The sequence below is a fragment of the Aquarana catesbeiana genome, linkage group LG06, assembly GCF_042186555.1.
Source record: "Aquarana catesbeiana isolate 2022-GZ linkage group LG06, ASM4218655v1, whole genome shotgun sequence".
NCBI classification, from domain to species: domain Eukaryota; kingdom Metazoa; phylum Chordata; class Amphibia; order Anura; family Ranidae; genus Aquarana; species Aquarana catesbeiana.
Window position 1 is genome coordinate 313,522,637 of NC_133329.1, and position 27,775 is coordinate 313,550,411.

The 27,775-nt window shown below is 42.2% G+C and overlaps 1 protein-coding gene and 1 pseudogene across 2 annotated transcripts in view; both read right to left on the reverse strand.

Annotated features, from left to right (window-relative positions):
* LOC141146890 (UDP-glucuronosyltransferase 1A1-like) overlaps positions 1 to 25,628 on the reverse strand; it is a 193,044-nt gene extending 167,416 nt beyond the window's left edge. Inside the window, exon 1 of one of the 2 annotated variants that reach the window (XM_073633670.1) lies at positions 24,743 to 25,628. In XM_073633670.1, the coding sequence (XP_073489771.1) occupies positions 24,743 to 25,591 (849 nt within the window). In that variant the 5' untranslated portion in view covers positions 25,592 to 25,628. Of the gene's footprint in view, positions 1 to 1,059; positions 1,953 to 24,742 lie in introns of those variants that run through there. The other variant, XM_073633667.1, reaches the window with a different exon arrangement.
* Positions 9,820 to 16,624, reverse strand: LOC141146892 (UDP-glucuronosyltransferase 1A1 pseudogene; annotated as a pseudogene).
* Positions 25,629 to 27,775: the final 2,147 nt, after the last annotated feature.

Below are 27,775 nucleotides of genomic sequence, written 5' to 3' on the forward strand. Positions count from 1 at the left end.
TTTCACATTTGGTATCTGGCACTAAGCACAGATTTCTAATTCTAAATGGTTTATAAATGGTTTATACACAGTACTTGCAAGAAGATGGTGCTTCAACACCCTTTACACATTTTTAATTTTCTTCCTCCTGTTGTGGAGAGTTTGTTGTTTACAGTGTGTAAGTTGTGTAAGTTGAAAAGCTCAAGCTGACATTAAGGATCCATTCACACCAGATGCACTCACAGATTTTGTTCAATGCATATCAATGCAAGGACCTGTAAAAAATGAGGTATGTGAATGGGAGCAGCTCAGACTGGTGCATTGCGCTGATATGCACTGGTTTGCAGTGGAAAAAAAGTAAAGCAAGCGTCAATTTTTTTCGCCGTAATGGGAGGTAACGCAAGGTAACGCTTACGAGCGCAGCACAACATGCCTCAACGAAGAGGAAAATCAGCAGGCCAGCACAAGTTTGACATTTCAGCCATTCCGTAGACCCTTTGCATGCTCCAATAAGTTAGGAGAAATTAGCCTGTTAAACATGCAACTCAACGCAGCATGCCAACACACATCAACACATGTGCATTTACCTACACTCATCATACACTTTGCAGTGTGAATGGACCCTTAAACACAATTGAATACATCTAATCAGGGACTCATTCCCTCTCACTCCCACTCCTCTCCCTACCACTCCTTCTGAGGTTTCAAATGGAGAAATCTTGCCTTAAAAGAGGTGCTCTGGCAAAGTTAGAGTGCCACTAGGGTAAATATAGTGGGAAACTACTAAGCCAATTTGTTGGGTTTGTCCTAAACTCTGAATATTGTTTGCTTTTGTCCAGCTGATGTCCTCCAGTAGATAGAAGAAGAAACAATGCTATATATTTTTTCGCCCTGTCCAATCACTAAGAGGTTTTATTCCAGTTCTGTGTGCTAGGGAAGGGGATAGTTAGGGAGCTCTTCAAAAAGGGTCATTTCCTCCTAGACTTTGCCTGGAGAGGATATGAGTCCAGGGACCTGGTAGCTACTTACACATATAACTCCAAAATATATACTAGCACATCAAATGCTTAGAATCCTCACCTGATTTAGAGGTTTTCTTTGAACACAGTTAATTCCTCCTATAAAGACCATATTGGGCATCACCGGCTTTGGATAATCAAAAGCAAAGTCGATTCTCATTAGCCAGATGGCTGCATGACCTAACATTTCATGTAAATTGACCTCCCTTTGAAGGAACTCAGAAGCCAGTTGCTGGTATGGAGAGTAAAGTAAATTACACACAAAATGTGAAGCTATTTCAAAAAAGATGTTCTGTAGTCTTTGAGGGAAAGTCATATGATCAGTAAGTCCTGAGAACTGCCGTGGTATATAAGAAAGTGGTATTGGACACTGAGAAGATATTGCATCTTTCTGACAAGGTATGGAACGCAAAAAGTAAGCAGAGGGTACTGCCAGATGCTCTGCAAGGATCTGGCCACATGGAAACAGGGGATCTGTGAAAACAACATCAAAAGTGGTCTCTTCCAAGCTCCGTATTAACTCTTTGTTGTTCAGTAGTCTGACACAAGTATCAAGCATTAGGGCTGCTCCTTGTTTCAATTCCTCATGGATTTTCAGAATCTTCTGCAGAAGAGGTCTTTCTGTAAAAAGCTCACTTGAAAAACTTTTAAAATGATTCTGTAGATGTTCACGGGAATATGACACAGGGTAGAAATTAATCTTATAACCTTCAGAGGCTTGAATATGGATATTGAAGTCTGGCGCTACTACAAAAATCTGGTGTCCTTTTTGCCTCAACAAATCCACAACTGCACGCATGCTAAGCCAATGGCTGCCTTCAATAGGTACTACAAGCACGTTACCAGGCTCAACAAACTTTACACATCCAAATGAAAATAATATAAGGACAGACGTGAATTGTACACAGTGAAACATTTTGTCCGTCTCTTCTGAAAGAAGCTTATCTGTAAGCCGCTTTTGAGCATTTATTGTTTAATGTTTAACAGTCTTCATTACATCACTATGTAATAAACCTGAACAGTTCATGTGTATATTTGTATTGGCAAAATGTTAACTTGATGCACAGAACATATCCTGGGGCCTTGTGTTGCGTTTGTTACAATATGATTTTTTTTTTTATTAATCAGACTTACGATACATGGGACATAACATTACACAATAGTGGTTGGTCATAGAGATATTGTCAGTTTTTGTCTTGAGTAGATTTCTCAAACAAATGCTGTTTTATACAATGGGGGTAAATATCATTGTTGTATTGTATTGTTACAGTTTTCAACAGGCTATTGTCTCTATTGATACAGTACACGAGAAAGAGATTTAGTTGTTTGAGGTCCTTTCAGCTCTCAAGCTCTCAAACTGAAAGAATGACTGTTAGATTACTGTCAGGTGTTGGCCTGATTAGGCAATGGGTACGTAGATGCAGTTTTCAACAGTCCATTGTTTCTACAGCTACAGTAAACAGGCATGTTTTCTGTTGTTTTGTAGCTATGGCAAACAGCCTGACATAAGGGGGTGAGTAGGGACACACACACACACACACACACCATCATGCTTTGAAGATCAGAAGCCGCCACTCATGATACAAGAACACTGCCTGGTGTGCAAGAAGCATCGTTGCCAATGGAGATCACGAACATACAATAACAGAAGATAAGTAACCTTTAAGTGTATTTGTACTATTATAGACCATAGGCTGTTCAGTTTGCAAGGCATTTTGCTTGTTATAGATATCTGTCAGTCTTGTATTGTATTCCTAATATTGTAATAGTTTTGTATGTACAGCATCTTTGTATAGTAAAAGCACATTTACACCTTGCAGAAATCTCAGCTTCCTTGCTTATACCACAGAGTAACCTTGCTAGACAGACGCAAGCAAAACATGTGGGGGCTCGTCCGGGATCTGTGCTATAATTCAACTGTGTTGTGTAGCTTGTGCTAGGTAAAATGCTGTGTAAGCTGTTTAGGAAAAGCAAGGCTGCAGAGGGTTCTGGTGGCCAGAAGGAAGTGTGCAGCTTACTTATCTGGGCCAGAGACAATGAGTGTGAGCCTCTTGCTAAAGAATTTGTGAAGTATGCTTCTCCCTTGAAGCTGACTTGGGGTGTCAAAGTCTCAGATCATTTTGCAGATTTTAGCCTTAAGAGGTTGGATTTAAGTAAAAAAGAGAAGAGGACAGTGTCCACAGTGGGCTGGTATTTCCTTAATGCTATTTACACTGAATCACAAAGAAGGGAGAAGGCAGAGGCAGAAGTTAAGGTATTAAAAGACCAGCTAGCAGTTGCTTCAGAGTGTGTGCGTTCAACTGCTAGTCGGGCTGATGATTTACAAGACCGGTGTGCAGCCCTCATGACCAAATCAATTAATGCCTTAAGGAAAAGGAAGGGCCGTAAACCTGTTAGTAAAGCCAGGGTACGTGCCATTGTCACATCCCAAAATTGGGATTGTGAGGATGTGCTTTCCTCAAATGATAATGATGATGAGGAGACAGAGTTTGATATTTCGCATGATGATCTGCTAGTGCGAAAGAAAAAGTATGCCAGACCTCTCATTACTAAGCATAGGAAACGGCAACATGATAGAGAGTATATGGCAGATGGGGAGGTGCATTATCACAACCCCAGAGATGTTGAATTTGAAGAAGTACGGGAGTTTACACAAACTGAACTCTATGAGCTGGCAAAACAATACAAACAAAGGTCTGGGGAACCCCTAGTGATTTGGCTCTTACGCTTATGGGATGAAGGGGCGGACAGTGTTGTTTTGTCAGGTAAGGAAGCAGTGACTATGGGAGTGTTAACCCATGATCCACAATTGCGTCAGGCAATGCGAAAAGCCAGAGAGTTTAGCGTGAATTTTTCACTGTTAGACCTCGTGAGAGATGGAATAGTCTGGATTAAATAAGTTTCCAGAATGGATTGGGTCCAGATATGGAACCCTTTACGTCTGCTCTGCGCTCTAAGCTGATGAAGTGTGCGCCTTTTAATCTTAGGGCTCTATTATTGTCCTTGTTGGGAGGCCTGGCATTAAACAGCAAGATTCATGAAGCCACAACCCTTTTAAGCCAGTTGGGGGAGCTAGAGGAGATTAAAACAAAACCTGTCAGGGCAGTAGATAAGGTCAAGGCCAAACAGGAAGAATACAAGCAGAAAAGAACAGAGAAGAAAGGGAATGGGGTAGAGAAGACAGGAGGTGAAGAGAAAACCAGGCTAGTTATTTCTAGGAAACAAATGTGGGTGGACCTATTAAAGGCAGGAGTACCTAAAGATGAGACAGATGGGATTTCTAAAGCAGAAAGAGGTGGAAACATTTAGTAGGGAAAACTGTCAGGGTTAGAAACACTACTCCTAGTGAAGATAACATCAGCCTAGACTTAGAGGAAACAGAACAGACCCCTCCTGTTAGCCCCAAACCAATTCCCAAAACTGAACATGAACCCAAACCCATATCCCTTTATCCTGGGGAGGAATTAGAGAGAATCAGAAATGGGGATTGGGAGGTTCCTTATCCTTTATGAAAGGAAGGTGAGTCTCCTGTAATAGCCGTGAGGGCAGTGACAGCAGGAAACCGACGCCCATATGCACCTGTCACTGTATGGTGGGGGAAGTCATCTTCTCCTACACATGTAATGGCTTTAGTTGATAGCGGAGCTGAAGTTACACTTTTGCAAGGTAATCCTTCACATCACAAAGGAGAATTGATTTATGTTGAAGGTTTGGGAGGGCAAACCACACTAGCAGTTAGGATACAGGTGAAATTGGCTATAGGCAAGGGATCAGGATTGTTTTGGGATCAAATGTTTTGGTATCAGAGTTACCCGAAAATATTCTTGGGATGGATGTACTTAAAGGTCAGTCAATTCAGACTGAAAGAGGTACATTCACATTTGGGTATCCTGATAAAGCGTATCTGGTTAGGGCGGTGAAGGCTGTGGTCAGAGGTCATGCGAAATAGTCCCCTGTCTACATTCCTCCACCAGAGAAGCCAGTCTGTCTCAAGCAGTACAGACTTCCTGGAGGCTACAAAGAAATTGGGGAGACCATTCAAGAATATTTGAGAGTAGGGATCCTTAGACCTGCTGTAAGTCTTTTCTCATCTCCGGTGTTCCCAGTAAAGAAACCCGATGGGACATATAGAATGACTGTGGATTACAGAGGTCTAAACAAAGTGGCACCTCCATTGAAGTCAGCTGTACCAAATATGATCTCAATTGTTGAGAAAATTGCTAAAGATGCAGGAGAATATCATGCTGTGATAGACCTGCCTAATGCTTTCCTCTCGATTTTGATAGACTCAGAGTGTCAAGACCAGTTTGCTATAGTGTGGGACGGCCGCCAGTACACTTTCACCATGCTTCCTGAAGACTATGTTCATTCTCCAACGATTTGTCATGGACTGATTGCCCGAGATTTAAGTACCCTGAGTTTGAAAGTCGCTGTGTTCCACTACATTGATGACATCATGATCTTTGGAACAAAAGAAGATGTAACTGAAGCACTGCACCTGCTGATACATCACATGGAGAACAGAGGGTGGGCTATCGACAAAGACAAAGTCCAAGGACCTGCCACGGAAGTGAAATTCCTGGGAATGATGTGGACTGGGCCGCAGAGGAAAATTCCAGAGACAGTTGTGCAAACTATCCAGGTTCTGTCGCCCCCTACTACCAAAGAGAAGGCGCAGAAGTTCATTGGAGTTGTGGGGTTCTGGAGATCGTTAATCCCCAATCTTGGACTGATTCTGAGGCCTATATATAATGTCAGCAGAAAAAAGACTGTGTTCTCGTGGGGTTCAGAGCAGCGGACTGCATTCCTGGCTGCTAAAGAAGCTATTTTGCAGCATCAGGGATTAGGACCCATGAGACAAGGAGTACCATTTCAGCTGGATGTAGTGGAGCAGAATGGTACCATATCTTGGAGTCTGTGGCAGCCAAATGAAAAGAAAGGGCTGAGAGCAATACCCATTGGATTTTGGTCCAAACAACTGACAGGGGCACAGAAGAGATACACGCCCCTAGAGAAGTACCCGTTTGGGGCCTACACAGCACTTCAACATGTAGAGACCATTACAGGAAAGAACACGGTCACCATCCATACTGCATTGCCAATAGCAGGATGGGTGAGACAATGGACTGACCACTAGGGCAGCTGTAGCCCAGAACCAGACACTGATGAAATTGAAGTGGTGCCTTCAAGAAAGAGGGGGTATTGCAGCTGGGGATGTTAGAGACATTTCAAAACAGTTGGCTGGGCTTGTGACTTTTACCAGCACCCGGCCAGAAGAAGAAATTCCTGTGCTGCAGTCATCCCCCATTCAAGAGGCTCCACCCTTTGAGTCTCTGTCAGAAGACATGAAGCAGTCAGCATGGTTCACTGATGGTTCAGCCATAGTCACCTCGTCTGGCCGTGAATGGACAGCAGCAGCCTACAACCCAAGTACAGACACAGTCCTGCAGGAGACCGGAATTGGAGGGTCCAGTCAGTATGCAGAGTTGAAAGCTGTGGTGATGATGACTCTTCAGGAGGATCCTTCTTCCCATGTCACTATCTACACTGACAGCTGGGCGGTTTTTTGGATGCCCACTTGGAAGTCCAATGAATGGATGATTCATGGAAAGGTGGTGTGGGGAGGCAAGGAAGTCTGGGACTACATCTGGAAGGAAGCTCACTCCAGACCATAAAAGTGGGGCATGTTGATGCACATGTGCCCCTAGTCCCAGACTTTGAGAACTATAACAGAGTTGCAGATGAAATCGCAAAAGTGAAGGCAGTTGTGCCAATTGATCCTGTCTTGATGAACTTGGCCAACTGGGCCCACAAACAATCTGTACATTTGGGGCAGAAAGCAACATATGAATGGGCACAGCAGAGAGGATTGCCTATATCCATGGACATGATAAAGACTGTAATAGGGAACTGTACAGTGTGTGGAGAAGTACGACAATGGCCATTGCAAAAGTACTCCACCGGGTTGATTAAGAGGGGTGAGAGACCTGCAGGGATCTGGCAGATTTACTTCATCGGTCCCCTGCCCCGGGGAAACAATGGACTGAGATATTGTGGCACTGCAGTGGACACCTATTCAGGACTTATGCTTGTTCATCCTTGCAAACGTGCAGATCAAGCTGCAATGCTTCAACTGCTCCAGAAACTTGTTGTTGCTTATGGTTGTCCCAAACAAGTCCAAAGTGATAACCGCTCACACTTCACCGGATCAACAGTACAGCAGTGGGACAAAGATTCTGGAGTGTACTGGTTGTGCCACATCCCATACCATCCACAGGCAGCTGGTTTGATTGAAAGATACAACGTGCTATTGAAGGACCAGATACGCAAACTTACACCCACACATACACTAAGGTGGTGGGATCGGGTACTCACACAGGCAGTCATGTTGTTAAATTCTAGGCCAATAGCCAAAAGCACACCATATGAGAGGATGGTAGGGGCTGGGGCACACATTCCACAGCTGGAGTGCAGAGTTCAGTATTTATGTAAGGTTCCTGAAAAAACAGGGCTTAACAGATACCATGTTACTGCTTCCCATGACATAGAAACCAAGAGTGATGTATCTGAAGCTGATGCCTATCTAGGAATGAGAGGGAATCTGGCAGGAAGGTTTGAAGTTACATTTGCATTGACAGATGAGATTCAAGACAGTGGCTGGGACTCTGACTGGTTAGTGGATACTTCTCAGGAAGAGTGGAAAGTGAGGCTACATAACAGCAATCCTTCCAAAATAAACAGCAGTGATCTTCTGGGAAATATCAATATATTTCCTCTCCTCACTATTGATGTTCTTTAGGAGGGTCAGAAGTGGGTACAGGCAGGGGGCAAAGTGTTAGTCAGATATCCAGGCAAGAAGCCATTTAGAGGAGAGATTTTAGCTGAAGGGCCTGGATTTACTATGTATGTATTATTAGAAGGAACAGATAATCCTATTTGTTTTCCACTCCAAAGGCTGTCTCCGATTTGATCCATAGGAAGACCAGAGAAAAGTGATTACATGATGGAAAGAATGACGGAAGATCGCAAGAGCTGTGGAGAGCAAGGCCTTTGATGTATTACAAGCCTGCACTTGTTTCTAAAGAACTTTAGAATGGACTTTCTAATGAACTTTTTTAGACTGAAACACCTTCTCAGTGACAGAAATGGGAGGTGTTGCATTCAAGGAAAATTAATGTTTAGAATGAGTTTAGTAATGAAGAGATTTTGTGTGTAGTCTGAGAAAAAAAATCTAGGGCGGAATGTGTTGCGTTTGTTACAATATGATTTTTTTTTATTAATCAGACTTACGATACATGGGACATAACATTACACAATAGTGGTTGGTCATAGAGATATTGTCAGTTTTTGTCTTGAGTAGATTTCTTAAACAAATGCTGTTTTATATAATTGGGGTAAATATCATTGTTGTAATGTATTGTTACAGTTTTCAAAAGGCTATTGTCTCTATTGATACAGTACACAAGAAAGAGATTTAGTTGTTTGAGGTCCTTTCAGCTCTCAAACTGAAAGAATGACTGTTAGATTACTGTCAGGTGTTGGCCTGATTAGGCAATGGGTACGTAGATGCAGTTTTCAACAGTCCATTGTTTCTACAGCTACAGTAAACAGGCATGTTTTCTGTTGTTTTGTAGCTATGGCAAACAGCCTGACACATAAAAGGGGGTGAGTAAGGACACACACACACACACCATCATGCTTTGAAGATCAGAAGCCGCCACTCATGATACAAGAACACTGCCTGGTGTGCAAGAAGCATCGTTGTCAATGGAGATCACGAACATACAATAACAGAAAATAAGTAACCTTTAAGTGTATTTGTACTATTATAGACCATAGGCTGTTCAGTTTGCTAGGCATTTTGCTTGTTATAGATATCTGTCAGTCTTGTATTGTATTCTTAATATTGTAATAGTTTTGTATGTACAGCATCTTTGTATAGTAAAAGCACATTTACACCTTGCAGAAATCTCAGCTTCCTTGCTTATACCACAGAGTAACCTTGCTAGATAGACGCAAGCAACACAGGCCTTCTAGGCTTAGATGTACAATATACAGTATATTATAATTTAAACTGAAATGAGATAAGGTTGATCTTCACATGCTGTTTAGCTATATATTAAAGCAAATAACTTGAAAAATTATATTAATAAACTGGAAATAAAGCAGGTAATTTCTAATAAAAAGATAATACGGTATTTTTGAAATAGAAGAGTGATAACAAAAGCGTTTTTTTTGTCTGAATATAGACTTATGCTTATCCCAAACATGTCTGAATTACCTTACTGATGACTGACTCGCTACTTCTGCTGGAAGTCTATTCCAAGCATCAACTACCCTTTCTGCAAAATAATACCGGTACTTTCTAAGTTTAGTTTTGAACTTTCCCAGAAATAACTTGCCTAGAAATATGTTTCCCCTTACTAGAACATCTTTTGGATTTATTATTTAAACTTTCTGTGGGCATGACCACAGAATATAACGAATGTACAGATGGGCTCTATGTAAGAGTGGACCAAGCACTGACCTTTCAGCAATTCAGAAAATAAATATCTGCAAAGGTGAGTACTTGTAAGTTTTACAAAATGCATCTACAAGTGCTTATTGTAATCCAGATACCTACTATAAGGTCTGTGCTGTGTAAAAAGAGGCTGATAGCAGAATGGTTGATATAAAAAAATACCCTATGAAACCATAAAAATAATCACCTGCAGCACCACCCAATCAACAATTATCACATAGTGCAGCAATTGATCGCATAACTATGTAAAGTGCAAAAATCAACATGAATATAATCAATCCTAAAGTGAAGTATTATATAACAATAATAATAAAGTATATATGTATAAAAGTGCATAAAGTGCCAGCAAAGTGCAAAAAAGTTCTGTATAGTCCAAAAAACATATGTATTACAAATCCTCCAACAACTCAAATTGATGCCAGACTCTTCCCAATGTAAAGAAGCACCAGCCACTGAGCCGTGGTAGCGCTTGCTCTGGCTCTGCCCCCACCTCCACCTGACTCTACCCTTGGCCACTGGTTGCTAGAGCCGCCTAGCATCTAGCAACCAGTGATGTCACAGCCACAACTCCCTCCCTGCCCAGCATTCAAAGCGGAGGAGGACTCCACTTCCTAGTCCTCTGCGCTAGTGCTCGTGGGGCCTAAAGAGTTGAGCCCAGCCCCCTTGTCATGGTCCTGGACTGAAGCGTCCCACTGCTGGTCCGATGGTGGTGGGGTGCAGGACAGCGGCTTCAAACAGGGAGGGGGAGGCCTGGGCAGCCGGGAAGAGTCCAGGAGGGAGTGAGAGAGAGAAGAAAAGGCCTCACCACCTCCCAGAGCCTGCACTCCTTCTCCAAGCTCCTCTCCCAGCTGTCACTGTCATGGAACAGGAAGCAAACAGGCTGACCGAGGATGTTCGGTAGGTGAATCACACACGCCTACCCACACAGATAGGGACTGGGACAGTAGGGACTGCAGGCAGGGCTAGGGAGTCCTTCTTTCCCACCCCCTCTCTCTCTTTCACCCCCCTCTCATCCACCCCCTCCTTCTCACCCTTTCTCACCCTCCCTCACCCCCCTCTCATCCACCCCCTTTAATCCACCCCCTCTCACTCTGGGGACCCTGATGTATGGGGAGGCTCTCTGGGGACCCTGATGTATGGGGTGGCTCTCTGGGAACCCTGATGTAAGGGAGGCTCTCTGGGGACCCTGATGTATGGGGGGGGCTCTCTGGGGACCCTGATGTATGAGGAGACTCTCTGGGGACCCTGATGTATGGGGAGGCTCTTTGGGGACCCTGATGTAAGTAAGGCTCTCTGGGGATCCTGATGTATGGGGAGGCTCTCTGGGGACCCTGATGTATGGGGGGGTTCTCTGGGGACTCTGATGTAAGGGAGGCTCTCTGGGGACCCTGATGTATGGGGAGGCTCTCTGGGGACCCTAATGTATGGAGAGGCTCTCTGGGGACCCTGATGTATGGGGTGGCGCTCTGGGGACCCTGATGTAAGGAAGAGACTCTCTGGGGACCCTGATGTAAGGAAGGGGCTCTCTGGAGAGTCTGATGTAAGGGGGACTCTCTGGGGACCCTGATGTAAGGGGGATCCGCACTCAGATATGTTTTTTTTCTGCCTTGAGTCTATAGGTGTGTTGGCTGCTTTTCACTTTTTTTCTAAACGTAGCGCTGTACTTAATTTTTATTTTTGCTTTCTATACATTAGACATCTAGTATAGCTGCAGCGTATAATATTTCACTTAATATGGATATTTTTGATTATCGTGCATCCAGAGTAGTCAATACAGAGGGTGTATTTGTTGCCACCTCCAACGACACAGAAATTGGTGGGTTATTCATGAGATTAAAAAATGTCATGGTCTCTGAACTCCATTTGTAATGGGATTTAGCCTTCTTGGAGCAATATGTAACAGAAGGTATGATCCCACAGAGTCTTAGATGGGATGTTTATCCCCAACAAGGGGAAGTAGATCTTGACTCTTGGTTTACTTATTTCAACGATGCTGGCATCAAGTTCCTGGATTTCCTTATCAATAGGAAACGTATTCGTCTCTCTGTTTTGGATCAGGAGGTTAAGGAACTGAAGGATAAATTACTTACCCATAAAAACTCAGTTGAATATAATACCCTGTCCTCCAATTTGCAGGCACATCTCATAAAGGAGGATAAGGAACAAAAAAAACAAAAAACAAAAAAAGTATTCCCGTGACACCGGGGACTACAAGGCTGGCAAGGTATTCGGATGGCAGAAATCCATTACAGGATCTGCTTCACAGCCACCCATGGAGACTAATGTCCACAGCCAAGATACCCTTAAATAAGCGCCACACTTCTTTTGTTTTTTTCTGCCTTGAGTCTATAGGTGTGTTGGCTGCTTTTCACTTTTTTTCTAAACGTAGCGCTGTACTTAATTTTTATTTTTGCTTTCACACACGTGGTATCCCTGTACTCAGGAGAAGCAGCAGAATGTATTTTGAGGTGTAATTCCACATATGCCCATGGCATGTTTGAGAAATATATAATTTAGTGACAACTTTGTGTAATTTTTTTTTTTTTTGTCATTTTTCAATCACCGTTGACAAAAAAATAAAATATTCAATGGGCTCAACAACAAGCCTCTCAGCAATTTCCTTGGGGTGTCTACTTTCCAAAATGGGGTAATTTGGGGGGGAGGGCGTTTGTACTGCCCTGGCATTTTAGCACCTCAAGAAATGAGATAGGCAGTCATAAACTAAAAGCTGCTTAAATTCCAGAAAATGCACCCTAGTTTGTAGACGCTATAACTTTTGCGCAAATCAATAAATATACGCTTATTGACATTTTTTACCAAAGACATGTGGCTGAATACATTTTGGCCTAAATGTATGACTAAAATTGAGTTTATTGGATTTTTCTTATAACAAAAAGTAGAAAATATAATTTTTTTTACATGTTCAGTAATTTTCCGTTTATATCGCAAAAAATAAAAATGGCAGAGGCAATCAAATACCATCAAAAGAAAGCTCTATTTGTGGGAAAAAAGGGACGCAAATTTAGTTTGGGTACAACATGGCAAAATTACCAGTTAATGCAGCGCAGTGCCAAATTGTAAAAAGTGCTCTGGTCATTGAGCAGCCTAATCTTCCGGGGCTGAAGTGGTTAAATGGCTTATACGCAGTTAATACCTGCAAGGACATGGTGCTTCAAGACCCTTTACACGTTTTCAATTCTCTTCTTACCACCTGTTATAGAGAGTCTGATGTTTAAAAGTAGAACAGCTCAAGCTGACATTAAGGGTCCATTCACACCATATGCGGTGACACATTTTTTTCAATGAATGTCAATGGTTTGCAGTGGAAAAAAGTATAGCAAGCTCCACTTTTTCCCAGCATAACGCAAGACATGTTAACACTTACCAGTGAATCGGAACATGCCTCAAATCAGCACAAGTTTGACATTTCAGCCATTCCATAGACCCTTTTACATGCTCCAGGATGTGTGAACTTTTCATGTAAAAATGCAACTCAACACAGCATGCCAACACACATCAATGCACATGCATTTACTCGACATAGACTTTGCAGTGTGAATGGAGTTAAAAACAACTGAATCAGGAACTCATTCCCCCTCACTACCACTCCTTTCCCTACCACTCCTTCCGAGATTTCAAAAGGAAGAATATTGCCTGAAAAGAGGTGGAGCAGCTTTGACAAAGTTAGAGTGCCACTAGGGTAAATTTAGTGGGAAACTACTAAGCTTATAGCCAACCTGAGCTCTGGTTGCTATTGTTTTCTGCATTTGTTGGATTTGCCCTAAAATCTGAATTAACTTTTGTCTAGCAGGTGTCCTCCAGTAGATAGAAGAAACAATTATATGCTTTATTCCAGTACTGTGTGCTAGGGAAGGAGATAAATATTCAAGGAGCTCTTCTAAAAGGGTAGTTGCCTCCAAGACTTTGCCTGGAGAGGATATGTGTCCAGGGACCTGGTAACCAAATACACATACAGTATAAATTCATAATAAATACTAGCACCTCAAATACTTAGAATTCTCACCTGATTTAGAGGTTTTCTTTGAACGCAGTTAATTCCCCCTATAAAGACCATATTGGGCATCACCGGCTTTGGATAATCAAAAGCAAAATCAAGTCTCATTAGCCAGATGGCTGCATGACCTAAAATTTCGTGTAAACTGACCTCTCTTTGAAGGAACTCAGAAGCCAGTTGCTGGTATGGAGAGTAAAGTAAATCACACAGAAAATGTGAAACTATTTCAAAAAAGAAGTTCTGCAGTCGTTGAGGGAAAGTCATATGATCAGTAAGGCCTGATAACTGCCGTGGTACATAAGACAGTGGTATTGGGCACTGAGAAGATATTGCATCTTTCTGACAGAATATGGAACGCAAAAAGTATACCGAGGGTACTGCAAGATGCTCTGCAAGGATCTGGCCACATGGTAGCACGGGATCTGTGAAAACAACATCAAAAGTGGTCTCTTCTAAGGTCCGTATTAACTCTTTGTTGTTCAATAGTCTAACACAAGTATCAAACATTAGGGCTGCTCCTTGTTTCATGTTCTCATGTATCTTCAGAATCTTCTGCAGAAGAGGTCTTTCTGTGAAAAATTCAGCTGAAAAAGTGATAAAATGGCTCTGTAGATCTTCACGGGAATATGACACAGGGTAGAATCTGATCTCATAACCTTCAGAGGCTTGAATATGGATATTAAAGTCTGGCGCTACTACAAAAATCTGGTGTCCTCTTTGCCCCAACGCATCCATAACTGCACGCATGCTAAGCCAATGGCTGTCTTCAACAGGTACTACAAGCACGTTACCAGGCTCAACAAATGTTACATATCCAAAAGAAAAGAAAATAAGGACAGCCGTGACTTGTACATAGTAAAACATTTTGGCCATGTCCTCTGAAAACCAGCTGATATGTAAGCTGCTTTTAAGCATTTGTTATTTAATCTTTAACAGTTTTCATTAAATCACTGTGCAAAATACTTGAACACTAAGTTTAGAAAGTTTATCTATATTTTTTTAGTCTTATAGGAAAAAATGTTAAATTGATGTACAGTACATAAATTGGTGCCTTCAAGACTTCGATGTACAATATATGGTATAATATAATTTTAACTGAAATTGAAATAAGGCTGATCTTCACATGTTGTTTAGCTATATATTAAAGCAAAATAACTTGAAAATTAATATGAAATAAATTGGATATAAAACAATAGTACATAAACAGGCAATTGTACCCATATATCCCCCACATCCCATCCCTGGGAGCATGCAGCGGCGCAACCTGTGCCCACTGTCCAGTACACTGGTTATTGTACCTTATTATGTTATTGTGTAACAACTGTAGTAGCCAATCAATGATCACATAGCTAGTAGTAAGCAATGCCATTTCCCATCATCATAGTTTATTACTGTGTGATCTCTGTGATCGGTCACAGAGATCACGTGGCACAAGGTCACTCACAGCAGCACTGTACCATGTGATAGCTGTGACCAATCACAGCTATCACAGTATTTCTCAATGGCTGCAGGAATGCAGCCAGGGAGAGTGAGAAATGATTGTTTTTACAGCCATCATGGCTGTAAAACAATCACTGTTTAACCACTTCAATACAGGGCATTTTCACCCCCTTCCCGCCCAGACCAATTTTCAGCTTTCAGCACTGTTACATTTTTGAACGACAATTGCGCGGTCATGCAACACTGTACCCATATGAAATTTTGATACTTTTTTTCCCCACAAATAGAGCTTTCATTTGGTGGTATTTGATCACCTCTGCGGTTTTTATTTTTTGTGCTATAAACAAAAAAACCGACAATTTTGAAAAAAACACAATATTTTTTACTTTTTGCTATAATAAACATCCCATTAAAAAAAATCAAAAACAAATTTTTTCCTCTGTTTAGGATGATATGTATTCTTCTACATAAAAAATCGCAATAAGCGTATATTGATTGGTTTGCGCAAAAGTTATAGCGTCTACAAAATAGGGGATACATTTATGGCATTTTTATTGTTATTTTTTTTTTTTACTAGTAATGGCGGCGATCTGCGATTTTTATTGTGACTGCTGCGGACACTTCGGACACTTTTGACACTATTTTGGGACCATTCACATTTATACAGCGATCAGTGCTATAAAAAATGCACTGATTACCGTGTAAATGTGACTGGCAGGGAAGAGGTTAACACCAGGGGGTGATCGAGGGGTTAATTATGTTTCCTAGAAAGTGATTCTAACTGTAGGGGGCGGGGACTCACAAGGGGAGGAGACCGATCGGTGTTCCTCTGTACTGGGAACACACCATTGTTCTCCTCTCACCTGACAGGACGTAGATCTGTGTGTTTACACACACAGATCCACGGTCCTGCTGTGTTCACGGGCAATTGCGGGTGAAAGACAAAGGGTTCCTGCCGCCGTCATATGACAATGCACGGTAGGGAACTGGTTAAAAAAAAATCCTGATAACCCTCCCACAGAGTAATGCAGTGTCGCTATGATGACACTGTACTGCTGGGGTGACAGTATGTAAAAGCAATGTAAAAAAACATTTTAAAACTTACTGTTACCAGTCAGTGTCCCTAATAACTGCCATCCAATCAAAGTGAGAGATTGCAGTGCATTGATTGCTGCTAATTGGCCAAAGCAAGCACCTGACCTGTATGCTTTGGCCAATCACAGAACGATGTACTGTGAGAGCCATGATTGGCCAAAGGCAGGGTGCCTTTGCCCAATCATGGCTCAGGGGCTAAGTCCATGCCCCCATACTATATAAGGCTGCTTACATGGCAGCCGTGTATAGTGCTGTGTATTAGTGGAGATTAGGCAGGTTAGTTAGTGTATTGTGCGGTCAGTCAGATTAGTGTATATAATACAGTGTAGTGTAGTGTATATAACACAGTGTAGTGTGGTTTATATAGCACAGTGTAGTGCGGTGTATATAATACAGTGTAGCGCAGTGTATATAACAGTGTAGTGCAGTGTATATAACACAGTGTAGTGCAGTGTATATAACACAGTGTAGTGCAGTGTATATAACACAGTGTAGTGCGATGTATATAACACAATGTAGTGCGGTGTATATAACACAGTGTAGTGCAGTGTATATAACACAGTGTAGTGCGGTGTATATAACACAGTGTAGTGTGGTGTATATAGCACAGTGTAGTGCGGTGTATATAGCACAGTGTAGTGCAGTGTATATAACACAGTGTAGTGCAGTGTATATAACACAGTGTAGTGCGATGTATATAACACAGTGTAGTGTGGTGTATATAGCACAGTGTAGTGCGGTGTATATAGCACAGTGTAGTGCAGTGTATATAACACAGTGTAGTGCGGTGTATATAACACAGTGTAGTGTGGTGTATATAGCACAGTGTAGTGCAGTGTATATAGCACAGTGTAGTGCAGTGTATATAACACAGTGTAGTGCAGTGTATATAACACAGTGTAGTGTGGTGTATATAGCACAGTGTAGTGCGGTGTATATAGCACAGTGTAGTGCAGTGTATATAACACAGTGTAGTGCAGTGTATATAACACAGTGTAATGCCGTGTATATAACACAGTGTAGTGCTGCGTATATAATAGTGTAGTGCAGCGTATATAATGCATGTAGTGCAGTGTATATAATACAGTGTAGTGTTGTGTGAATAACACAGTGTTGTGATGCTACTGAAGTGCTGGTGTGTTCAAATGCAGGTGTGCTGCCCAGAAGCCTAACAGCAGTTTACAAGCATCTCAAAAGTACAAAATTCTTAAAAACATCAGCCATATCCTACAGAATTAAAACAAACTCATGCTGCAGAACTTCATAGAAATTATGATGTGAAAGTTACCACAATCAGTTTAAAGTGGAACAAAACTCTCTTAATCAACAGTGACTATGTATAATCCATTCATATAATCCATATATAATATATTTTTCCATCTGGAGGAGGACAGGAGGGGATTTCTCACCTCAGCATCTCCTCCTGCCTACATGTCTGAGCTAGGGGCAGATGGATTAAGGGCAGAAATTAAATGCTACATGTATCATCTGCCCTTACTCAACCAAAGCTAGAATATTAGAGGGTTCAACACGATTTGTCAACAAAATAAAGCATGGTAGAAACATTGATTGATGGATGAGTTTGCTTTAAATATTAAAAATGAACTAAATGGCGTTTTTAGTTTGTGGATCTCAGATACAGATAAGTTCCTCCTTAAATTCATCTGCATGTATCTACTACACTTGCATATAAAACACGGCATTAAAGTCACAATGTTTTCAATGAACTTTGTCTCACTCAAAATAACATCCAAGAACACATGACATTTGGGCATATTTGCAGTTTGTAGGAACATGCCAAATAGCATTTTAGAAGTATGATGTGCAACCAAGTACAATTTGCTAATTTTGCATTTGTACACTAACATAAATGTCCTGAACTATATACAACATACACAAACTACAGAATCAATTGTGCCTCTGCAGTCTGATGATACTACTTTTAAGTTGGGTGCACACTATAATAAAAATTGGAAGAAAAATTTTGTACGATTGTTCGATCTCCGTATAGCGTGTATACAACTTTCGACCCGATTCAGACTTTCCAAACAAAAATTTCCGAAGGGACGAGCTCTAAAAATTTTCTAACAGCACTAACGATCTAATATAAACAAAAAAAAGCCTTTTTCAAACGAAAATTGTCATATAATCAGTATCTTCCTTGGGTTCGACTTGCTGTAAAACCAGACGATCATTCGCCTGATTTTTTTATAGTGTGAACCCAGCATTAATTACATTTTATTGGTATGTAGCTTACAAAATGGGAAAATAAATCTCTAATAGTAAACAAGAACACAGCACAATCTTTTTTAAGGCTGGGTTCGTATATGTGTGGCTGCAGTTTCATGCCTGGGGTCCGATGCATGTCTGTTCACTGATTCAGGTGCGATTTAGGTGTGATTTTTTTAATTCGCACCTGAATCGGACCCAAACACCCACAGGACTCTTTTTGAAAGCGGGCCGCGGCCGCCCCATGCCTGTGTGAACCGGCTACATTGAGAGCCGGTCACACTCGCCTGTCACGCGAACTTACCCGCATCCAATTTGCATATATGTGAACCTGGCCTTAATCAGAAGTGAATATTTGTTCATGTGCAAATATTGTTGTACTAGTAGTATTAGCAGGGCTTTGTTATTTAAAGCTTGCAGTAGGAAAATCTCAGATAACCCTATGTATTAGCTCTTCCCCATGTAAATTTGTTAAATTAAAGTGTACAGCCATGGCCAAATGTTTTGAGAATGACACAAATATAAATCTTCACAAAATTTGCTGCCTCAGTTTTTATGATGGCAATTTGCATATACTCCAGAATGTTATGAAGAGTGATCAGATGAATTGCAATTCATTGCAAAATCCCCCTTTGCCATGAAAATGAACTTAATCCCATAAAAAATTTCCACTGCATTTGTGAAGAAGGCTTCAGGGCGTCCAAGAAAGTCCAGCAAGCACCAGGACCCTCTCCTACAGGTGATTCAGCTGTGGGATCAGGGAACCACCAGTTCAGAGCTTGTTCAGGAATGGCGGCAGGCAGGTTTGAGTGCATCAGCACGCACAGTGAGGCGAAGACTTTTTGAGGATGGCCTGGTGTCAAGAAGGGTGACATCACCCGGTGACCACGCCCCACGCCTATATATATGTCGTTGCGCACCGTGAACAAAGCATTACAGTGGGAGAGAGCGTTGTGTCAACATCGGAAGAAGAGAGCAGGGAAGAAGACGATGGAGAAGACCGGGCCACCGCTGGCAAGAGAGCGACAAAAGATCAGAAGATAGCGGAGGAGCCCGGCAAAAGAACCGGAGAGCAGAAGAGAAAAACCGGAGACCTGGAGAAGAGGCCGGAGACCGGGAGAAGAGGCCAGAGAGCGGGAGAAGAACCGGACACTGGGAGAAGAGGCCGGAGAGAGTGGAGAAGTCAGAAGAGACCCCCGAAGTCGGAAGAAGACCCCTGGAGCTGCCTAATAAATTACTTTAAAAACCTGTCTAGTGTGTGTTTTTTATTGACACTTTTTTCCCCAGGTGAATGGGTAGGAGTACGATATACCCCATACTCATTCACATAGGGCGGGGGGCCGGGATCTGGGGGCCCCCTTATTAAAGGGAGCTCCAGGATTCCGATAAGCCCCCCGCCCGCAGACCCAGACAACCAACGGCCAGGGTTGTTGGGAAGAGGCGTTTGTCCCGATGTTGATGAGGAAGGGGGGCAGGGCGCCCCCCTTCCCCAAAGCACCCACCCCCCCATGTTGAGGACATGCGGCCTGGTACAGTTCAGGAGGGGGGGTGGCGCTCGCTCATCCCCACCCCCTTTCCTGACCGGCCGGGCTGCGTGCTCGGATAAGGGTCTGGTATGGATTTTGGGGGGACCCCCACGCCGTTTTTTTCGGCATAAGGGGTTCCCCTTAAAATCCATACCAGACCTGAGGGCCTGGTATGCTCTGCGACGGGGCTCACAAGGTGTTAATCTCGCCGATAAAAGCGGCAAGATTTACTTCCTTTTCTAGTCCTGTCGTACCTCATCACGTTCAAAATGAACGGACTTTAGTGCGTGTGTGGACAAGTCCATTAGTTCAGAAGTCTGCCGTAACTCCGTTGAAAGTCCATTGGGAAGATCGTCAGACCTATTCTGCTGGAAAGTCCAGTAGTGTGTGTGCGAGACCGTTTGTTTGGAAAGTCCGTCGGGAAGACCGTCGAACCTAGTCTGCTGGAAAGTCCGGTTGTGTGTACAGGGCATAAGAATACAGCCATGAATAAAGAATGGTGCAAAAACATCCTCAGAGAGCAACTTCTCCCAACCATCCAAGAACAGTTTGGTGACAAACAATGCCTTTTCCAGTATGATGGAGCACCTTGCCATAAGACAAAAGTAATAACTAAGTGACTTGGTAAACATAACATCAAAATTTTGGGTCCATGGACGGGAAACTCCCCAGACCTTAACCCCATTGAGAACATGTGGTCAATCCTCAAGAGGCGGGGGAACAAAAAAAACCCCAGAAATTCTGACAAACTCCAAGCATTGATTATGCAAGAATGGGCTGCCATCAGACATGATCTGGCCCAGAAGTTGATTGACAGTATGCCACGGCAAATTGCAGATGTCTTGAAAAAGAAGGGTCAACACTGCAAATATTGACTCTTTGCATAAACTTAAAGTGGATGTAAACCCTCACATATACCCAGTGAAGTGAACAGCCTCAGATGATACACGGGGATGAAACAAATCTCCCTATATAGGTTTTACATGTATATCTGCTGTCTTCAGCTTGCTATATTCTTTAGAAAGTGAACATCATGTTAGACTTTGTTCTTCCTGTTTCAGCAGTGGGAGCAGTGGGAGTCTTGGCTTACACTGTGTGACAGCAGATTGGAGGAAAGAACCCCCCCCCCCCTCCACATAAGCAGAGGAAGGAAGATACTTGCACAGCTGTGCTTTGAATAGACCAGCTCTCTGCTAACATATTTATAGCACCCTCCCCGACACAAATTTACAAATTTTCAGCTGCTTTTATTTCATGTGTCGGAGAACTTGTCAGAAGTTATCATGCTGATAATAGAAGAACAGAGCAGCAGAAAATCACTGGACTTAGTGCTTTGGAGAGAGATAAGTAAACACTGCAGATATACAGTGGGGACGGAAAGTATTCAGACCCCCTTAAATTTTTCACTCTTTGTTATATTGCAGCCATTTACTAAAATCATTTAAGCTAATTTTTTTTCCTCATTAATGTACACACAGCACCCCATAGTGACAGAAAAACACAGAATTGTTGACATTTTTGCAGATTTATTAAAAAAGAAAAACTGAAATATCACATGGTCCTAAGTATTCAGATCCTTTGCTAAGTATTTAGTAGAAGCACCCTTTTGATCTAATACAGCCATGAGTCTTTTTGGGAAAGATGCAAACAAGTTTTTCACACCTGGATTTGGGGATCCTCTGCAATTCCTCCTTGCAGATCCACTCCAGTTCTGTCAGGTTGGATGGTAAACGTTGGTGGACAGCCATTTTTTGGTCTCTCCAGAGATGCTCAATTGGGTTTAAGTCAGGGCTCTGGCTGGGCCATTCAAGAACAGTCATGGAGTTGTTGTGCAGCCACTCCTTTGTTATTTTAGCTGTGTGCTTAGGGTCATTGTCTTGTTGGAAGGTAAATAGCCAATAGCTCAGTTTGGCCAGAAGGCCAGCTCTAGGAAGGGTTTTGGTCGTCCCAAACGTCTTCCATTTAAGGATTATGGAGGCCACTGTGCTCTTAGGAACCTTAAGTGCAGCAGAAATTTTTTTGTATCCTTGGCCAGATCTGTGCCTTGCCACAATTCTGTCTCTGAGCTCTTCAGTCAGTTCCTTTGACCTCATGATTCTCATTTGCTCTGACATGCACTGTGAGCTGTAAGGTCTTATATAGACAGGTGTGTGGCTTTCCTAATCAAGTCCAATCAGTATAATCAAACACAGCTGGACACAAATGAAGACGTAGAACCATCTCAAGGATGATCAGAAGAAATGGACAGCACCTGAGTTAAATATATGAGTGTCACAGCAAAGGGTCTGAATACTTAGGACCATGTGATATTTCAGTGTTTCTTTTTTAATAAATCTGCAAAAATGTCAACAATTCTGTGTTTTTCTGTCAATATGGGGTGCTGTGTGTACATTAATGAGGAACAAAAAATGAACTTAAATCATTTTAGCAATTGGCTACAATATAACAAAGAGTGAAAAATGTAAGGGGGTCTGAATACTTTAAATCCCCACTGTATGTGCCCAGGTCAAATTTCATGAATCGGGTTTACATACACTTTAATGTCATTGTCAATAAAAACCTTTGTTACGTATGAAATGCTTGTAATTGTACTTCAGTATACCATAACATCTGACAAAAAGATTCAAATATACTGAAGCAGCAGACTTTATGAAAATTTTTATTTGTGTCATTCTCAAAACTTTTGGCCATAGCTGTATTTCAACTTTAAGAAAAACGTTTTAGATATATTTTGACTTACAAGTATAACTGTGGTGGCTGAATTAAAGTGATTGTAAAGTCTCGTTTAAAAAAAAAAAAAATAACAAACATGTCATACTTACCTGTTCTGTGAAATTGTTTTGCACAGGGCAGCCCAGATCCTCCTCTTCTCGTGTCCCTCTTCGCTGCTCCTGGCCCCTTCCTCCTGTCGAGTGCCCCCACAGCAAGCAGCTTGCTATGGGAGCACCCAAGCTGAGCTGCAGCTCCTTGTGTCCATTCAGACATGGAGCTGCCATTCGGCCCTGCCCCCTCTCTCCCCTGATGGGCTAACTAACTTTGATTGACAGCCATGGGAGCCAATGGTGCCACTGCTGTGTGTCAGCCAATCAAGGGGGAGAGTCCTGGACGGCCGAGGGACTCGTGGACATCGCTGGACAGAGAGGGGACACAGGTAAGTATTAGGTAGTGCTGGGGGGACTGCTACACACAGAAGTTTTTTTTATTTTAATGCATAGAATGCATTAATATAACAAAACTTCTGCCTTTACAACTCCTTTAAATATATTTTTGAAGGATTTTTTCTCTTTATCTTTACCTGGTGATCCTGCCAGTAACACATTTTCTGCCCTAGGGTAATACTACTCAATCACTGTACTGTACCTCTGGGGGTTGATTTACTAAAGGCAAATAGGCTGTTCACTTTTCAAGGGGCAGTTGTAATAGAATTGACCCCAGAGCTTAGTAATTAAGATGAGGCTCTGCTGATTTCCATCATCCAATTGTGCAAGCAATATTTTTCTTTTATTTTCCTTGCAGGTGATTGGATATTCTTTGTAAAGTGAAATTTCACCACATTCACTTGGTTCTGGGGCAAATTCTCTTGCAAAGTGAGCAGCCTATCTGCCTTTCGTAAAGTAACACAATAAGGTCAACATAGGACAGGAAGTCTGTTAGAACTACAGAACTCTAAAGAGCTCTCAAAAGAGAACACAGGCATGGTTTGAGAATTCAGTGCAACTTTGTTAACTCACTGTTAGAGTTTAACTACACATTAATGCAACACATACATTGTAGATGTCAAGCCACCCTATGGGTATTCTTATCGGTGTAAGCAGGTGTGACCACATCTGTGTAGCTGCACAAAGGCTATAACTACATTTTTTTGGGAGCACAGCAAGTGACAAAACCATACAACACTACAAACGTTTACAAGTAAAAGTGAACACGTGATAAGTGAAACCTAGTGTAACATAACCTTATTATCTAACTAACTATATACAATCAGGGGGAGAGATCTGGTAGGGCTGAGTCAGGTGGGAGGTGTACAGTAGAACATGTGAAATGGGTCAAGAAGGAGGCCAGGACAGGGATCAGGTACAAGGGGAGGAATTAGAGACAACAGGATCATGGTAACAGGTATAAACAGTAGGAACAAGATGAAAGGTTGAAGGCAGCTGGGTCAGTGACAGGGTGGCAGGTACAAGACATACTGGGTCAGGAGCAGGCATAAAAGACACAGAGAACAAACACTTGGACATGGGGAAAACCTAAAGGAGGGACTAAGTATCCTTCCAGCAGCTTATATCAGGTGGAGACTAATTGCTGGGTCTGTCAGGTACCGAAAGATACCAAAACTTAAATAATAATAATCATGTACTGCAGGCTATAAGAATTGTTGGTTTTCATTTATCATGTGCCAATTGGTTATGACAAAAATGGTTAATGTAAGGGACAGAGAGGGATCAATATCCATTACAGAATAACTCCTGAGAATTTGCCATTACAGCTAATCATTCCATTTGCCTTTATTCTGTTAAAAAAAAGAAATTATTTTATTCTGAACAAATATTGAGTGGAGTGAAATAAAGAACGAATTGCAATTGAAAGTCATCAAGAGACTGGCTATTGTTGTAGGAATGGGCATAGCTCTACTGTGAATTTGACATTTGCTCTTTGGAATACCATTAACCACCTGACAGCTATAGTAGTGGTATTAAGGAAAATTCCCCTCTTCAGCTTGATCTCCACCAGGTACATGACAGATAAATAGGACAAATAGAGGGGGCGAATCTCCCTACAGGGGGCACAGACAGCAGTAAAAACCTGACTATTGTAATATTCCCTCTCCACTCTATCCAAAACGAAAACAAAAAAAAAATGCTTATAGTTTTGGAAACAGTGATGTAAAAACACATAAAAATATCTGAAGTACACTTACTTTTTGCAGAACCTTCCCTTCCTTGCAATGGATGCCTCCAATGAATACCATGTTAGGCATTATAGGTCTCGGATACTCAAAAACAAAATCATATCTCAAGAGCCATACAGAGCTTCTACTTAGAAATTGCACAGGGGTGAATTCTCTTTTGAGGATATTTGATGCCAGCTGCACATATTGTTCATACATTGGTCCACAATAATATGGTTCAAGCACATTGATCATGACATTTTTCACACGTTCCATAAAGGTCATCTTGTCTTCATTCTTACTGAACAATCTTGGTACATAGGAACGTGGAGTTTCACACTGTGCACTTACATAGTCCAAAGAACAGGGCAACCCTCTTAAGAAATTAACAGAGGGCAGGTCAAGATGTTCCGCTAGTATCACTCCGCACAGTAAAAATGGATCGGTAAGGACAACATCAAACTTTTCTTCCTGAAGTTCACGTATTAAGTCTTCATTAAGTAACATTCTCTCACACATGGTGTAGAACATCTTAAATACAACCATCATGCTGTTGAGCATTGTAAAAGCAGTCCCAGGAAAATAATTGGGAGCAGTAAAGTGTTCATTGCCCATTTTCTGAAGTATTGCATCAATCTCTTCAGCGGTGTATGGGACAGGGAATGTCTTTACATTGTATAGATCAGACTTTCTCATTGATAAACTGCTTTCAGGCATGACCACCACAACATGATGGCCATTTTGACCCAGCTTTGCTACCAGTGAACGCATGCTGAGCCAGTGACTGCCATCCATAGGAACAACAAGCAGCCTGCCCCCATTGCCTTTACTAAGAGCACCCAAAAAGAACAAAAAGACAGCAAGGCTGCGTGGCAACATCGCTATAGATGATCAACCACAAAACACAAAATGCTTTAATAGATCATGTTGGTAACCTTGATAGCTTCCCTTTATCTTGTGGAGGAGCTTGGAATTTTGTCAGGAAAAGTTGCTGTTTAACCTGTTGTTTAGTTTGTGACTCGTCAGTGTTTAGATCTAAAATATCAGGAGCTAATCAAGTATGGGTCTGGTACTTGAAATGATGAAACTAACCACCGGTTTTGCCCAATGCAGAAATACTTAAAGCGGTATTAAACCCAAAAACAAAAGTGTAATATATTGCAGTTTACCAATCCTTAAAGATGAATTGCAGGTATGGTATATTTTTACATAGTTACATTGGTCCAGTGTTCTCTGATTGGCATTGGCATTTTCTCAGTGGCATCCATGCTGAGCAGCCTGCAACCTGAAAGCAAATGGCGATCACTGGAGTAGCAGTGTCTACTTCAGTGACTTCCATCTTCCAGGGGAATTGGCCAATTATAGTATATAGTATATACTGTAAATATATATATATATATATACAGTAAAACCTCGGATTGCGGTTAACAATCGTTTCACAATACGAGCTATTATTTTTTTAAAATCCTGACTCGGTTTGCAAGCGTTGTCTCGCAAAACGAGCAGGATTCAAGTCTCTGCGGTGTGCAGTACCGCATTTTGCCAGAGGTGCGGGGGCTGGTGACATTTGGAGCTGCTCGAATGCACTCGAATGCACTCGGATGGACTCGGAGCCACTCGGAAACACTTGGAAACACTCCGTTCCCAAGTGTTACTGAGCCTCTCTGAGTGTTTCCGAATGCATCTGAGCAGCTCCGAGCGGTTTCCGAGTGTTTCCGAGTATCTCTGGCGCCCCCCTAGCTCTGGCCACATGCGGTACTGCATACCACAGAAGTCACTGTGGAACGATTTATCTGAGTATCCATTGACTTCTATGGGGAAACTCGCTTTGGTATACGAGTGCTTTGGATTACAAGCATACTTCTGGAACGAATTATGTTCATAATCCAAAGTTCCACTGTACAGTATATACAGTATATATTTACATTGGTGCAAGCTGTAACTATGTTAAAATATACCATACACGACATTCCTTTTTAAAGGATAAGTTCACTTTTGAAACATGTTACATATTCCACTGGTATTTAGGGTGGAACATGTAACATGTTTCAGCAGCTGCAGCTATAGCCTCTCCCCCTCCCGCCCATGACAGCGAGCGGGGTATCTTCTCCCTCTCCCTCCTGTCACTATTTGAAAATAACGTGATCATGTAGGACTCTGCCCACATGGCTGCTTCATTCATTCACAGTTTCCTGTGAGTGCACAAACCACAACTACCGTCAGTCATTTCGGCTTGTAGTTTTGAATGGACTGCAAGGTCGCTGTTGAGCTGCCTTGCAGTTCATTTATAAGCCCTGCTGGGCTTGTCTGCAGGAGTCTGGCATTGCACCCCTTATCCACTGATCACGTGTACAATGCTTTCCATGCTCTATAGTGCTCTTCCACACGGGGCGGATCCACCCCGTGAACACCCGCTTGCTCAGCGGGGATCGCTCCACCGATCCCCGCTGAGCAGGAAAATGACAGGTCCGTCGCTGCACATTGTGCAGCGACGGACCTGTCAGAGCGCCACTCTCCCCTATGGGGGATCGGGTGATGACGGACCGTAGAGTCCGTCGTCACCCGATCCGATCACGGATGGAAAAGTAGGGTTTTCCTCCGTTACACTTTTCGGATCGGAACGGGTCAGATGTCAGCGGACATATCACCGCTGACATCCGACGCTCCATAGGGATACATGTATGTCTGTTTTTCATCCGAAAACAGAAGGATGAAAAACGGACATACGGATCCTCCGTGTGAAAGAGCCCTTAGGGAAATATTATAAATGCACATTTTTTTCTTGCAAAACTTTGTGCATTTATTATTTTTTTCCCAAAAGGTGAACTTATCCTAAATGTGGTGGCTACATTAGTTTAGTTTTTTTTTTTAGTATGTATTCCCTTACTTTCACCTCATTTAGCATGTATTCTTTTACTTTCATCTGGTGATCCCACAATAACACACTGTCTAACCTAAGGAGTCTCCACACCATTAGAGGAGCAACTGAGACCTTAGATGGCAGCTCTGTCTTTTTGTGAAGATGGTAGTGTTAGCTGCACTAGCAGATTTAGATTGACTTGA